Here is a 14,764-nt window from a genome sequence, read left to right as displayed (position 1 = left end):
TCACCTTTAGATAGTCACTGTGCAAGATGCCAACCATTATATACAACGCCATCGTGCTTCCTGTGGGTTGCTCGGGGATTTCGCTTGGATAAAGATGTGGTTACACTATTCGAGTCCTTTTGGTAAAGAAATTCGTATCCCCAGTATTAGTTGGTGTTACTTCCCATAAATGTAATGCATAGGAAGATTGTGGGGTTAACTTATTTGTACTTTGTTATACCAGATAAGATAAGGCTGCCGAACCAATAAAGTCGCAAACAAGCTCTGTTTGACTGTGCTTATCTCTAGGTTCGAGATAGGAGCAAGTAAGCTCGAATTGAAACTAAATATGCCGAGCTTGATTTAATGAGTTAGATTTATGATTAATTTTAAACGGAGCTGTACAATTATCGGCCCGCTCCATCAAATGTATACTACTTTATATATATATATATATATATATTGATAGGAAATCTCTATAAGAACTAAGTTAAATGTTTCGTACGAGAGAGAATTTATTTCTTCAAGAAGTGGTTCCAGCAACATCATATTTTGCTCGAGGAGAGATAGGAGCGTGAAAATGAATTGGATAAAGATGAGATAGTACTCAACCGATATTTATATATTTTTTTCTTATTATAAATTTATGATATTAGATAGATAAGTAAAATTTAAAATTATATTTTAACTAAATAGATATCTATAGTTTTTAGATATTGATAAGATTTTTAAAAGTAGGGTTAGTGAAATTAAATTATTAATTGGTCTAGTTGGCTAGAGGATTTTGGGGTCTAGAATAATACTGATTATTTACTAGTTGTGTATAGAATGTGACTAAATGAATATTCACCATCTGTATACTCTGTCCGTATCTAATTCGATTTAGGTCGGATTAAATTTAATATAATCTATTTTCACATCGGGTGGAAAAAATTTGTAAAAAAAAAGAAGAGAGAGAGAGAGAGAGAGAGAGAGAGAGAGAGAGAGAGAGAGAGAGAGAGATTTGAAGGAAGGCCGAGAGAATTTGATAGGAGGACCTCAAGCATATTGGCTTGCTATGTGCTGATCCAGATGAGCTTGACTACTGCGGATCCTTCGTGCTAAGAAAGTCTTATATGCAAAATTTGTTCGTATTACTTGTTAATTAATTAGCGTCCAAGATATCATAAGTGGTTAATTACCCATAACATTTCTAATCAGGATGGGACATCACATTGAGATTGCTCTCAATTTCACACGAAAAAGTCAACAAATGATAGGTACAGTAATCGAATAGACTATCAGTTTGTCATTCTGACATCTTTATATACACAGCTAATTAATTGGACTTGTTCTTTGATACAATCTACGCTCCTCTTTCCTGGTTGCAGCTTGGGGAGCTCAGGTAGTGTCCCAGGGTTGTAACATAGGAGCCATTCCCATCCACCTCCCTGTTGAGTCCTCTCTCAGCATGAACAGCTGCATTCGGATGCCTTACCCTGTGCCTATATTGATGGCATTGGTGTCTCGCTTTATTCTTCGTCTCAATCTTTGTATCCACCTCCTTATCCTTGCTATCCTCCACCACCACTGTGTACATAAAGGGTCCAGTAGGTGCACAATCTTTTAACTCCAGAAGAGGCTCCAATGCCTGAACAACTTCTCTCATGCGAGGCCTTGATCTGGGTGTGCGGCTTAAGCACTGGTATGCCACTAGAGCAGCCTTCTGTGCACCCTTGGTAGAGTACTGCAACTCTAGGCTGGGGTCAATTATACGGTATAACCTATCCGGCTTCTTCAGATAAGGCGTGGCCCAATCCACGAGGTTCTGCTCTCGGCTTCGCCGCGTCCTATCCACGCACGGCCGGCCAGTTAGCAGCTCGAGGAGTACTACTCCGAAGCTGTAGACATCACTCTTTGCAGTAAGATGACCTGAATGACAAGTGATGCTAATGTTAGTTTTGGATGGATTGCAGCTGAATTGGAATCAAGTATGTTCGCAGGTTGGTGCGATGCACACCAGTCATGATGTATTCAGGCGCGGCGTAGCCCTGTGTGCCCATGACGCGCGTCGTGATGTGGGTGTCATCTCCTTCAGGGCCACCCTTTGCTAGTCCGAAATCCGAAAGCTTTGCCTCGTAGTTCTGAGAAGTTGATTCAGAAACATTCAGTCAGCTAGGCGCAATGGATTTAGTCGTCATGGAAATGAAGTGAAACGTAGATGAGAGATGCATTTAAGCGTTGTTGCTCTCACGATCAAAAGTTTAATCAGGATAGGTTTTGCTAGCTGGACTTGCTCTACCTCGTGGAATAAATTTAATGGAGAGTTGAGACTAGCATGATAAAGACTTACCGAGTCTAATAATATGTTCGAAGCTTTGAAATCGCGGTAGATCACCGGCTTCTCAGCCTCATGAAGGAAAGCGAGGCCCTTGGCAGCTCCCACCGCAACCTTAATTCTTGTCGACCATGGCAAAGAAGCAGAGAACCCTGCAATCCATTATAAAATTAAGGTCAGCACTCAACCATGCATCTATAGCTTTGCTAACTGTCAATTCTAGTGGTGCTCATGTAAAGTTTCAGAAGCCAAAATTGATAATGACAGTTGTAACGGATTACATTAAAATTTGGGCTAGACTTGCTTCCAAGATTTTCTTTCTATAAATGCCTTAATCCAGATAAATTTAAGAATGATTCATAGGCTAATTTTTTATATTTTTTTATGTGAGGTGGCGCACTTGATCAGTTGACAAAGATTAGAACTGATGCTGATTGCTGAACAGCTTTTTAGGAACAGGATGACAGAGAAAGAAATCCCAAGTCTGCCAATTGAAAACATGCAGAACTCTCTGCATTTCGAATGCAAATGGTTTGTAAATTCACGAAAATTGTTATCCTACAAATTGAATTCAACCTAAAATGACAAGAAGAAAAATAGGAGCAAAGTAGACTTACTTCTAAAAAGATGGTTCTCCAAGCTTCCCCTGGTCATAAATTCATACACTATCATCCTGTGATCGTCTTCATAGCAATAGCCAATCAGTTTCACCAGATGGGGATGTCTCAATTGCCCAAGAAAGATAACCTCAGTCTGCGATATTCATATCACATAACAAAAACAAAAACAAAAAAAGGTTTAGCATCAAGAAAACATACAACTCATAATCACTTACAAGAAACTAGATTAAGGCATTGTGGTAGTTCTTACCAGCCATTCTCTATGGCCCTGCAGCCCTTCTTCTGAATCCAAATACTTCACTGCTACATGCTGCGCTTTTAGCCCCGGGCGCAGTTTTTCGTCGATAAAACCTTTGTAGACTGGCCCGAAACCACCTGAACCGAGGAAATTACTCATGGAGAAGTTGCGCGTCACGGCTTTGAGCTCAGCAAGGGTGAAAACATGGAGGTTGGATCCTGCAAGTGTTAAGGACAAGTCCTCAGGGGAGATTGTTCCTGAGGACTTGCTAAGATTGGAGTATGACGTCCTTGAATTGGAACTCGAGACGGAGCTTCTCTTCCCTTTTTGCGTTGAGCTCTCGTCGAATTTTCCACAGCAAGCCATGAAGAACGACTTCAATGAACGCTTGGACATCTTTGCATATAAAGCTAAGCCGCCTATCTATTTCCTAAGGGATAAGGAGGAGCAGATACCTTGAGGAAGGTCGAAATATCTCGGAAAGATTATATAGACGCTTGCTCTTAGCTGGAATAGTTGCTGTGTTCTACTTTATATAGTGGTTGGTTTTCCTCAAGTCTTTGTGAATGAGAAAAGAAAACTGTGGGGGAACTCAGAATGTAGGAAAGGAGTTGAGTGGTATAGCATGTTAAACTATTAAACAAGTGCATGGGCTTGTGTTAAAGAAACATATAGGTTGAGGGTTGACTACAAGCAAAGATTAATTACTTCCTTATGAGGATATACTTCAAATTCCCAAGAGCAAAGCAACAGAAAAATGAGAAATGGGTTCTTCTTTCAAGATTAGGATCACCACAAGAACACTGTGTGCCATGGAAGAATCTTAGGAGTGCAATCTTAGAATATTATTCTTTTAAATTAACCCCACACGGCCACACGCCTTTCATGAAGAAAGAGATGTCGACTTCCACCAACCAACATCAGCCAATGAACTACCAGTAGTAGATTTGCCATCCGCCATGGTTTCTTTCGGTATGCGATTGGTTGTTGAGCTCTAATTGGAATGGGGGAGTTCGATTAGTCTCTTTCACCTATTAAACAAACAAGCTTGGCAGACGAGGAGAAGCACACGAAAAATGCATTAGTTTGTAATTATCGTTATCATAGATGACGCTCTGTTTACATCTAACCCGATAATATATTAGATTTAACGATTAAGTAATCGGGTAAAAATGCAGGTCAAATCTACCAATGCATATACTGAGGTGGCACCAATATGAAACTGCAGTTGCACAAGTGCTACCAAACCAACCTATTTTGAATATTTATATGAGACCGGGTCATCCGGAAACTGGCTTTGTACCAACTTCAATCCTATCCAATTGCAGCAGAGAAGAAAAATATCTGAGGAGAAACTATAAACAAAGACTATCTTGTCCGGTGCCCGCCCACAGAAAACTACGGGAACAAAAAAGAAATCTAGCCGCAGTTTGAGTTGAGAAGTAGGTTTTTCCGGTCCCCAGATTGAAGCCTCCTTATTTTGCACGATGATTGAATCGCATTCTAATCAACGTTAACGCGTACATATGAACGTGGAGAAGGGAACAGAGAAAAGAAAAGGCTGTGCTCTGTGAGAGACAGCATAGCAAGATTTGTGTCATCCATTAGCATATTTTATACGTGGATAAATTCTAATTTCAACTCCTATCCACGAATTGTGATTATTTATTTATTATTATTATTCTTATTTGTGCTTGTGCGTGTTTTTTTGATTTTTTAATGAAAACGCTGAGACTTATGATTGTCCGTTTAGATAATTATACTTAGACTTTCTTGCGAATTATTGGTTATTTTCATAACATCCCTTTCATTTATTTTTTTGTAATATTTTGATTCTTCAAGTATCTAAGTAGTTCTCTCGGTCAATAATATTAATAAAAATATTTAAAATTTTATACCTTCAACTTCTCTCTCTTTTTAAATAAGATTAAAACGGTTAATATATTGCATAAAATAGATCATGTGACACTCATATAAAACCTTTTTAATAAAAAAAATTTACATACAATATGCCATGAAAAATTAAACTAATAAAAGAGGAGTCTAATTAAAAATGGTTTCATGCAGGCCAATATATCACTATCCTTTAAAAATGCATAATAAATATAAACTTACGAATAATGTAGTCTATTACTGTTTCCATAGTATTTGAATTATTTGGATATATGGAAAGTAGATTAGGATAAGAATTTCTTCAATAGATGAGTATATAGATTTGGATATAAGAGTGATACACAAATCCAAGCCCATATCAAATTCTAGAATCAATATTTCAAAACACCTAGAAGGCCTCATCATTTGACCGATAGCCCAAACTAAGTTTAGCTAATCTTATTTTTCACTGTTGGGCTAAGAAAATATAGTATTTGATTGTGTTAAAAGGTACAAAAAATATTAATGTTGGTGAAAAATAAACAATATATAAAATTAATAGATCAAATTTTTTTTTGACTTTAATAATAAATTTGATAGATTTAAATCATGTCAAATATAAAATTAAAATTATTTAAATTTTTTAGGAGTAAACTTAGTTAGAGATTGAAAAAAAAAAGGAGTAAAAAAATATTTGGTTATTTAATCTGTGTCAGAGTGCCAGGCTAAGTTGAGAAACACTGAGCTCAAACAAACAAGAGCCAAAAGATATTATGTGATATATAAATCCTTATGTTGCACCTCCCATCAACTGGTAGTGTAAACAAAGGAATCACTTTGGTTGATGTGGAATTCAACCAATAGTAAAAGAGTTGTAAATCTCTACGGAATCTAATCTGTATGGGTTCGGACGAGTCCAATACCACGACAATGAAGGCCATCAAAAGATTTCAATCGACTCTAACTTCCTATTGGCTTAACGTCACATTAACTAGCGTTAAGAATAGAAACTGGTGAGAAAAATCTCGTTGAGTGATGCAGGAGGTAATAAGCCACCCCACGTTTCTTGCTGACGTACGTTGGATCCGCACTCTCCTTGTAGTTCCGCAGTCACACTAGACCTCAAAGCTTTTGTCGCATCTCACCTACCTATTCTAAGGTTTTTTATTTTTATTCTTGATAAGATATTCTAAAGTATTAGGTACGCTGGGAAGTCGTATTAAATAAGTAGAGGGGCCAAAGATAACTACATCTATGTTTCTTTTTATAACTCAAGAGCCCACTTAGATTATAAACTAGATTAATTTGTTGTACTAATAGTTGGAGTTTCGACTTTATGACACCATTGATTTACTAATATCCAGTGTCATTTTCACTGGAACAATCAATATCCCATTTGCCTCAATAAAAAGTATAATGCAAATTACTCAGTTATCACTAAGTTCCACCATTTCTCTTAGCAAACGAGAAACGGTTCCTCCATCTTCCATTCATGGCTGGAACTGGGTCCAGCGCCGCAGCCAATCCGAGTTGTTCACCTTTTATAAAAATATCTAAGTAGCTTTTTATCTGCTTTCCTATAGCTGCTAGTAAAAATGCTGATGAAGTTTGACGTTCTATCAACTTTGATTAAGTCTTTGTTTTAGTTTTTTTTTTACTGTCATACATGAAACATTTGAGTAATTTAGGAAATTCATATAATAAGTTTTACATTTTAGTGAGGGTTATAAAAAAAAATATAATATTAAGTTTTGCATGTGGTGTGTTTTTAATAAATAATGTTTATGAGGTACTAGTTTGGTCAAAAATTATTGTATCCAAGATCTAATACCTTAAAAAAAAATCTATTACCTAAAATTACAAAAATCCCAATATTGAGAACCCACGAACGAAATCCAACGGTACACATGAAGGTTATATCGGGGATTAAGTGATTCCAATCACATCACGTTTAAAACGTCATGAATTGCGTCACGTATAATCCTGCGTATATATCCCCGCTCTTTGGCTCCATAAAAGGCGAAGCGCAGCTACTTCTGCCTCCGCCCCTTCATCTTTGGAGCCAAGCATCGCCGGCCACATGGCTCGCCTTGTCATCTTCCTCCTACTCACCGTATTTTCCATTTCCTTGGCGGCGGCCCGGACCGACTTCGACGAGTCCAACCCGATCCGATCCGTCACCGATCGGATCGACTCTCTCGAGTCGTCCCTCCTCGCCGTCCTCGGCCGCACCAGGGAAGCGCTCCACTTCGCCCGCTTCGCCAAGAGGTAGCATCTCGATCACTTATTGGCGATCTGACGGTCTCGATCTTCCCTAATCATGTCCTTTTTCTTTATAAAAAAAAATCTATTTAGGTATGGGAAGAGATATGAGAGCGTGGAGGAAATCAAGCTGAGGTTTGGGATCTTTGCGGAGAGCTTGGAGCTGATCAGATCTACCAATAAGAAGGGGCTATCTTACAAGCTCGGGATCAACCGTAAGATTTGCCACATATTTCGATCGTAACCGTTGGTTGTCTCGGGTTAACCTTGGCTTCGGTGATGTAGGGTTCGCGGATCTGAGCTGGGAGGAGTTCCGGGGGAGCCGGCTCGGCGCACCGCAGAACTGCTCGGCTACGTTGAAAGGGAACCACCGGTTGACGGATACGGTTCTCCCCGTAACGGTACGAGAGAGAGAGATCAATAAATTTTTCGGTTCTCGTTTTTGTTGATTGATTTTTGGAATTACGAAGCTGCCCTTGCAGAAAGACTGGAGAGAGGATGGGATAATTAGTCAGGTGAAGGATCAGAGGCACTGTGGATCATGCTGGACTTTTAGGTAACGGATGCTTGCTTCTCCTTCGGATTGACTAAATTAAATTAATGTTGTTGATGTAGTCTTTAGACTGCAATTATAGTTTGTTCTCATGAGCAGTAACCAGTTTCTCACATTATGAAAATTGTGGAATTTTGATCCTCCTCTATAACAAATATTTGTTTGCTGATTTGGTTGCATTTATGAGTCACTTTGATCAATCGATGATATGTTGTGATAAGTGATAGCCTCCTAATTTTGTGAACTCATGCAATTAATTTTGTCATATAAAGTGCTAACCATGAGTCTGAGTTAGGGAGAAGGCTGAAACTGTGTTGGAGATAGAAAACTTTGACTACTTTCATTTGCCTGAGTGCTAAATAATTTTTAATTTTCTTGAATAATGCTAGATATCCAAGTACTAATGTACTATCACATTTATGAATGGTTGTATAAATCAGGCAGATTTATTAGGTATCCGATTCATCTCTATCCTTATTACCAACTTTAGTGCCCATTTATAGTCTCCTTGTGCTTCATTTTGGCAAGTTTCAATGGCATCCAGTCAATTAAGTGGCTTTAAAGTTTAAATAGACCAAGTTAATGAAAAATGAAGACCAAGAGGTGATAGCTCATATATGAATAACAGTGAAAGCTAGACTCAAGTGGTTGCATATATCCAACTGCATAGGTTCAGTATCAAGATATTTTACAAATTTATCGATGCTCTGCAGACATCTAAATTCCTAATCACCAACACTCAGTATTTAAAATCCAAAGATTTTCTTTATTCAATATTAAATTTTCTTTACATCATCCATCAGTTACTTTTTCAGACTATTAATATGGAAAGAACAATTTAATTCATCCTAGTGCAATAATCTGAGATTTTCCAGATGTAAATCTTAAAGTTCTGATAATGTTGATGCTCAAACTGTGCAGCACAACAGGGGCACTTGAGGCAGCATATACACAAGCTACTGGAAAGCCCATCTTATTGTCTGAGCAGCAGCTGGTCGACTGTGCCTATGGATACAATAACTTTGGCTGCAACGGTGGGCTGCCATCACAAGCCTTTCAGTATATAAAGTACAACGGAGGCCTTGACACAGAGGAGTCGTACCCTTATACTGGAGTCAATGGTATTTGCAGCTTTAAACCCGAGACTGTTGGTGTTAAGGTTCTTGACTCGGTTAACATCACCATGGTGAGGAACATATATATTTCTTCTTTCCACCTTCTTTCAATTATATATTTATATGGTTGCCAGATAATATTTCCTCTATGAAGAATAAATCAAGAATGTCAAAGGTTGTTGCTTACAAAATTTTGAATTAAATGCTGATCATCTAAGTTGATTGATCTTCTTTCTTACTATCTGGAAAGGGTGCTGAAGATGAGTTGAAGCATGCAGTTGGAGTGGTTCGTCCAGTTAGTGTTGCATTTCAAGTGATCAAGGAATTCAGATTATACAAAGCTGGAGTTTTTTCTAGTGAAACATGTGGCAATGCTCCTACTGTGAGTTATCTAACATTCAATCATTCCTTATGCTTGTTTAAGATAAGAAGGTCGCCTATTTTCCCTTTTCTTGTCAACATTTGTAAATTTCTATGGGCAACATATCTGTAGTAATTGGTGCTGTCAACTAAAATCTGCTGCTTTGCTTGTAAATAGTTATTTTGCTATGGTAAATGATGAGTAGGAAACTGCGATGTTCTTATTCACTCAACTTCCATGCCCACTAAAGTGTGTTAACTCTCATCCGATGTATAGGATGTGAACCATGCTGTTCTCGCTGTTGGCTATGGGGTGGAGAATGGTGTTCCATATTGGCTAATCAAGAACTCATGGGGAGCTGACTGGGGTCTTGATGGTTACTTCAAAATGGAGCTGGGGAAGAACATGTGCGGTAAGAAGCTTTACTCAATGTTTGCCAAAGCTCAGGCATACTTCTTCTACGAGACATATGAGCTATTGTAGACATGGTTCCAAGGCTCAAAATTTTAGGACAGATATCCAAACCTGATTTCTGATTGTGATGAGGTTTTTGCAGGTGTTGCTACTTGTTCCTCCTATCCGATTATTGCTGCTTAGAGAAGCCACGGAATAGATGCTTCTTTCTTATGAACTTGTTTCATAGTTATTTGTACCTACAGCACGAAAGTACTATTGGATCTGTACACATTGTATTGGATAAGATGGTGTATTGGACTATATTATGTGAATTATTTTGCAGGATGTAAGAAAGAGATAAAATCCCATCTATATAAATCACTGCCCCATTATGATATTTGTGCATAATTATCTTGTTCTTCCATTTACTTAAAATTTCTTTAGTATGCTAGGCTTCTCTTCAACTCAAAAGTACTTGGTTTCATGCCTTTGCTGGAAACATATAGGGAAACCATGAACATATATATGAAGAATGGAAGTATGATTATATAAATGAGGTGTCCTAAGGGTAGTTTCGACCCGGATTAAGGGCAATGACAGCCACTGCTTTAGAAAATCTCAGTTGCTTTTCTTATCTGAATGGACTGACTAAAAGTTCTTATTAATTATTTGATTTACAACTTTTATTTTCTACTGAAAGTTTCAAATCAGTGCAAGCCTCCAAAATTTCAAACTGGATTTTTCGACTACTGTTTTTAAGAAGGGAGCACCACGCTGGTGCGACAATAATAATGATAAAATTAAGACAAATACTTCAATACTCATCTAAATTTTATAATCTTAATTTTATACTGATTCTTTGCATGACTTTTGGATTACTGTTTTTTTTTTCGGTTAAGATTTCTCTTTCTTATAAATATAATTGTGATAGATATGATTAGCCTTAATTATAAAAGATATTATTTAATATAAATCATTTAAATTTGATTATTTGGAGATAGATTTTAATTTAAATATTATTTTCTATCTCTATCTGTTATTAAATCTAATTTAAATCAATCTTAAACTAATAAAAAATATATATAAATAATAAAAAATAATCAAAGAGATGAAAATTAATTAAATTTCGATCAAATTAATTATAGAAAGGCATCAATACTCTTATTCTAATATATATATATATTACTCTTAGTAAAAAAAATATATTTTTTACTTAATAAACTATTAAGATAATATAATTATTAAAAATAATGTGAAAAATAAAATAGTGATTATCTATTAAATCAGTAATATCTTTTATTTTTTTACATTCCTATTATACCATTGAGAATTTTAACATATGAGATATTTATCAAATCGATTGATAAATAATTGTCTTTACGATAAAATAGAACCACTCTAAAAATAATTATAATTCTCCTAATAAATAACACGACTCTCGTGAAACATCTCGCTGTTTGTATTCCTAGAATTATTGTACCTCGAACAATTTTAATCGCAATTCTCAGTCATCCAAAGGAACATGATCTGGATCGTTAATCAAATTGCAAAATAAATCATAGAAACATTTTGGATAGGATCGTATTGATCCTTTCCTCCTTTTGGTAACCATCGTCGTAGAAACAGTTGGACCGCAGAAGTTAACGGCAATCCGTTCACTTTTTCTATATAACTTATTCATTCCAGATAATTAAAAATATTAAAAAAGAAAAAGAACAACTTCTCTCCCTCTCTCCCTCCCTCTCTCTCTCTCTCTCTCTCTCTCTCAGCGAATGAGAGAAAAGCGGTGGGCTGCATAAAAGCCCCAATTTCCAGCCCCCCTCTCCCTCTCTCGGTTGTAGCTTTCCCCTTTCCGGTCCTTTTTCATCTTCGTTTTAATTGGGGTTGGTAGTTGGAATCGCCGTAGAGAATAATTTTTGGATCGATTCTGAAAGTATTCTACTCTGACGAGAGTAATATTCACCATTGCGGTAAGATTGCTAAGTTTTATTCGTCTTCATTTTGTCCGATTAAAGAGTGATAGCGATATTCTGAGGTTCTTCCCTTTTCTTGTAGTGTAGATTTTAATACGTGTTTTGATCTGTTATTGTGCTATCCGAATTAGAAATAGTCACTGTACTTGAAAGCCTGGAATCCTCCTTTTAGGTAAAGTAAATTTAAGATTCTATTGAGTGGAGATGGCGAGATACCTCCTTTAAGTTGTGCAATTTTCTACCATGTTTACGTTGTGAAAACTTAAGTGGCTGGTTGACCCAAGGAAGATAGAACTAATACATGTTTACAGTACACTTTTACTGGACGAGGGAATTGGAGGTTTTTGTGTTCCAAATGATCTTCTGAAGTGCCCTTTTGTTGGATAATTCTTCACTCCTGCGTTTATTTTGTAATGTGGTATTATAGATCAACTGGGTTAATGAGGAGTTTCTAAGTTCTGCTCTTCTTGTTACTGGAACAGTTGTATGCTTAAGCCAATTGTGTCTCAATAATATGTGGAGGGTTCCTAGGTACATTCGACGCAGAACAGGTGCAGTTTGCGTTTTGGTAAATCAATAAAGGGATGAAATTGGGGAGCTTAAATGGAGTGAGAGGTAACCAACTTAAGATCATTGTTATCGCTCTCAGCACGATACTTCTTGTTTGGGGATGGGAGAAAGCATCAAATCAATCTGCTTTCATCCTACCCCCAGATACATTGGCATTGTTTCCTCCAGGTTTGTTTAATTTTTATCTCTAGAGATACCATCTTCTCTTTCTATTTTCTCCTTGGTTGATTCACCTTATAGTGACATTTCCATTTTGTTCTTTTGTGGTTTGCCCTGCTATTCTTTATTCTTCAGTAGCTCGCTCGAGATACGAACATCATCATCCCTCTGCAGAGGAAGATTTTCCAAATGCAGATACATTTGTGAGGCCATTGACTGAGGGAGCAGACAAAGTTCTCACTGAATCACCACTGGGTTCCTCAATAATAAGCTCATCCCACACAGCAAAAAAGGATACAGAAACAATACTGCAGGAGAGGGAAGGTAATTTTTATTTTTATACTTGATTACATTCTTTGGTCCTTTCCCTTTTCTGTTGTAACAGGTAGATGTCATCACTTGGTTTAATATTTTCATAGTGATTCACGAAAATCTGCAGCCATGTTATTCGCCTTCTGACTCCTTATATCTAATTATTTATTTTGAAATTCTATGTTAGCTCAGTTATACATATATGTTTAAACTGTATTTGTAATTATACTTTTCAGTTCTATTTTTCCTCTAAAATAAGTTTTTTTTAATGACATGTTCTTTAGATTTTGAAATGTCTGAAGGTTCTGAGCAAATATGTAGGATGTAACTATGGGAAGGGAAAATGGATTGCGGATGACAGAAGACCGTTGTATTCTGGTTTTGGATGTAAACGATGGCTCTCTGAGATGTGGGCTTGTAGATTGACTCAACGTGTAGATTTCTCCTATGAGAAATTCAAATGGCAACCTGAAGGTTGCAAGATGCCAGAATTTGAAGGTTCTGAATTCTTGAGAAGGTACAACATTTTTTGCTGATTCTGAATGCATTATACCTCAGATTCATGAGTGTGAATATGCTATTGATGATATTTATTTATTAAAAGCTAAGTAGAAGGAAATTTGTGCTTTGAACTCCAGCTAATTAAGATGGATTCCAGGATGCAGGACAAAACAATTGCTTATGTCGGTGATTCTTTAGGAAGACAGATGTTCCAGTCAATTATGTGTATGGTTGGAAAAGAAAGCCCAGATGCAGAAGATGTTGGTGGAGATTATGGTTTTGTTCAAGAACTTGGCGCTAAGAGACCAAACGGTTGGGCTTATAGATTCCCAAGAACCAATACTACCATTCTATTCTATTGGTCATCAACCCTGTGTGAATTGGAGCCTCTGAATGTAGCAGACCCAGCTACAAGTTATGCTATGCACCTTGACCGCCCTCCGGCATTTTTGGAGCAGAATCTTCATAAATTCGATGTTCTGGTTCTTAACTCTGGGCACCACTGGAATAGAGGGAAACTTAATGCAAACAGGTGGGAGATGTATGTTCGAGGAGCTCCAAATACCAATAGAAAGATTGCACGGATTTGGAACGCCAAAAAGTTTGCTATTCACAGTACTGTTAAGTGGTTGAATTCTCAGCTCCCTCATCATCCACGGCTAAAAATATTTTTCAGATCAATATCTCCTAGGCATTTCATCAATGGTGACTGGAATACTGGAGGTAGGTGTGACAGTATGAGTTCCCTAGCAGGTGGAAATACTGTTTCTCAGGATCATTCTGATGATGCTGATGCTGAGGGAGCTGTGAATGGCACAGGGATTAAGCTTTTGGACATTACTGCTCTATCACAATTGAGGGATGAGGGACATATTTCAAGGTACAGTATTAAAGCTGCAGAAGGTGTCCAGGACTGCTTGCATTGGTGCCTACCAGGTATTCCTGATACATGGAATGAGATCCTTGCTGCACAATTATAAGCAAACATCTAGAGGTCATAGCGGAACAAAATCAAAGAACTTCTGGTAGTTTGTTGACCGATGCGGATCTCTTCTCTTTTGGTCTTTTTTTTTTCTTTTTGCGGCAAATATTTCTGTGCAACCATTTGTGCTGTTGCTGCATTGGCATTGGTTCGTTTCAGAAGGGATCAACTAAGCAATGTTGTGAATCAGTTCATATTGCATGAACAGCATTGTTAAAATGTTGGTGGCAGGTACATATATATAGTTCAGAGTTATTGTGGGCTCTTTGTTTTCTGATGGGTGAGAGCAACATTTTCAGCTTGCTTGTAGTTGTCAATGTAGTATTATAAACACATGTTTGTCTATAAATTACGACTTTAGTATTCATTTTAAATGAAAACAAATGATGTCGTCCTTAGCAGCATTCAGTACTGTCAGCCTTCGTTTCATTTGGAAAGGTCTCTCTTTTTTCTCACGTATGGAGGGTTATGCATTTCTTTCTTCTGGTTATAAAGATCACTCATGTTCTTGATTTGGTTTAGTTTTATTATTTGGCACTGTGGTATAAAAGAAC

The 14,764-nt window shown here is 37.2% G+C and overlaps 3 protein-coding genes across 5 annotated transcripts; 2 read left to right on the top strand and 1 right to left on the bottom strand.

The window, feature by feature from the left end:
* Positions 1-1,147: 1,147 nt before the first annotated feature.
* Positions 1,148-3,980, bottom strand: LOC140778714 (serine/threonine-protein kinase RIPK-like). Its single transcript, XM_073123557.1, has 5 exons — positions 3,167-3,980; positions 2,914-3,049; positions 2,312-2,448; positions 1,979-2,102; positions 1,148-1,890 (listed from the first exon to the last, which is right to left on the bottom strand). The coding sequence occupies exons 1-5, from the start codon at positions 3,548-3,550 to the stop codon at positions 1,325-1,327; spliced, it is 1,347 nt and encodes a 448-aa protein (XP_072979658.1). The 5' UTR covers positions 3,551-3,980; the 3' UTR covers positions 1,148-1,324.
* Positions 3,981-7,039: 3,059 nt separating this feature from the next.
* On the top strand, positions 7,040-10,110 carry LOC140778716 (oryzain gamma chain-like). Its single transcript, XM_073123559.1, has 8 exons — positions 7,040-7,294; positions 7,382-7,503; positions 7,574-7,689; positions 7,771-7,844; positions 8,763-9,027; positions 9,207-9,338; positions 9,594-9,729; positions 9,874-10,110. The coding sequence occupies exons 1-8, from the start codon at positions 7,107-7,109 to the stop codon at positions 9,912-9,914; spliced, it is 1,074 nt and encodes a 357-aa protein (XP_072979660.1). The 5' UTR covers positions 7,040-7,106; the 3' UTR covers positions 9,915-10,110.
* A 1,322-nt stretch (positions 10,111-11,432) lies between these two features.
* Positions 11,433-14,639, top strand: LOC140778713 (protein trichome birefringence-like 16). 3 transcript variants are annotated; one of them, XM_073123556.1, is made up of 5 exons: positions 11,433-11,683; positions 12,218-12,424; positions 12,551-12,739; positions 13,049-13,244; positions 13,386-14,639. In XM_073123556.1, the coding sequence occupies exons 2-5, from the start codon at positions 12,271-12,273 to the stop codon at positions 14,206-14,208; spliced, it is 1,362 nt and encodes a 453-aa protein (XP_072979657.1). In that variant the 5' UTR covers positions 11,433-11,683; positions 12,218-12,270; the 3' UTR covers positions 14,209-14,639. The 3 variants fall into 3 exon arrangements, with proteins under 3 accessions (XP_072979657.1, XP_072979654.1, XP_072979655.1); XM_073123553.1 differs by having other exon boundaries at positions 12,169-12,424; XM_073123554.1 differs by lacking the exon at positions 11,433-11,683 and having other exon boundaries at positions 11,690-12,424.
* The last annotated feature ends 125 nt before the right edge of the window (positions 14,640-14,764 follow it).

This window comes from Typha angustifolia, chromosome 15, assembly GCF_048772165.1.
Source record: "Typha angustifolia cultivar Huaian chromosome 15, ASM4877216v1, whole genome shotgun sequence".
Classification (NCBI taxonomy): Eukaryota; Viridiplantae; Streptophyta; class Magnoliopsida; order Poales; family Typhaceae; genus Typha; species Typha angustifolia.
Note: the sequence above shows the minus strand (reverse complement) of the source record. Positions and strands in the feature narration are given on the sequence as shown.

Coding starts and splice junctions, on each gene's coding strand:
- LOC140778713 (XM_073123556.1), top strand. CDS start 12,271: ATGAAATTGGGGAGCTTAAATGGAGTGAGAGGTAACCAACTTAAGATC. Junction 12,425..12,550: donor ATTGGCATTGTTTCCTCCAG/GTTTGTTTAATT, acceptor TTTATTCTTCAG/TAGCTCGCTCGAGATACGAA. Junction 12,740..13,048: donor AATACTGCAGGAGAGGGAAG/GTAATTTTTATT, acceptor GCAAATATGTAG/GATGTAACTATGGGAAGGGA.
- LOC140778714 (XM_073123557.1), bottom strand. CDS start 3,550: ATGTCCAAGCGTTCATTGAAGTCGTTCTTCATGGCTTGCTGTGGAAAA. Junction 3,050..3,166: donor AGGGCCATAGAGAATGGCTG/GTAAGAACTACC, acceptor TGAATATCGCAG/ACTGAGGTTATCTTTCTTGG. Junction 1,891..1,978: donor GCCTGAATACATCATGACTG/GTGTGCATCGCA, acceptor CTTGTCATTCAG/GTCATCTTACTGCAAAGAGT.
- LOC140778716 (XM_073123559.1), top strand. CDS start 7,107: ATGGCTCGCCTTGTCATCTTCCTCCTACTCACCGTATTTTCCATTTCC. Junction 7,845..8,762: donor GGATCATGCTGGACTTTTAG/GTAACGGATGCT, acceptor CAAACTGTGCAG/CACAACAGGGGCACTTGAGG. Junction 9,028..9,206: donor ACTCGGTTAACATCACCATG/GTGAGGAACATA, acceptor CTATCTGGAAAG/GGTGCTGAAGATGAGTTGAA.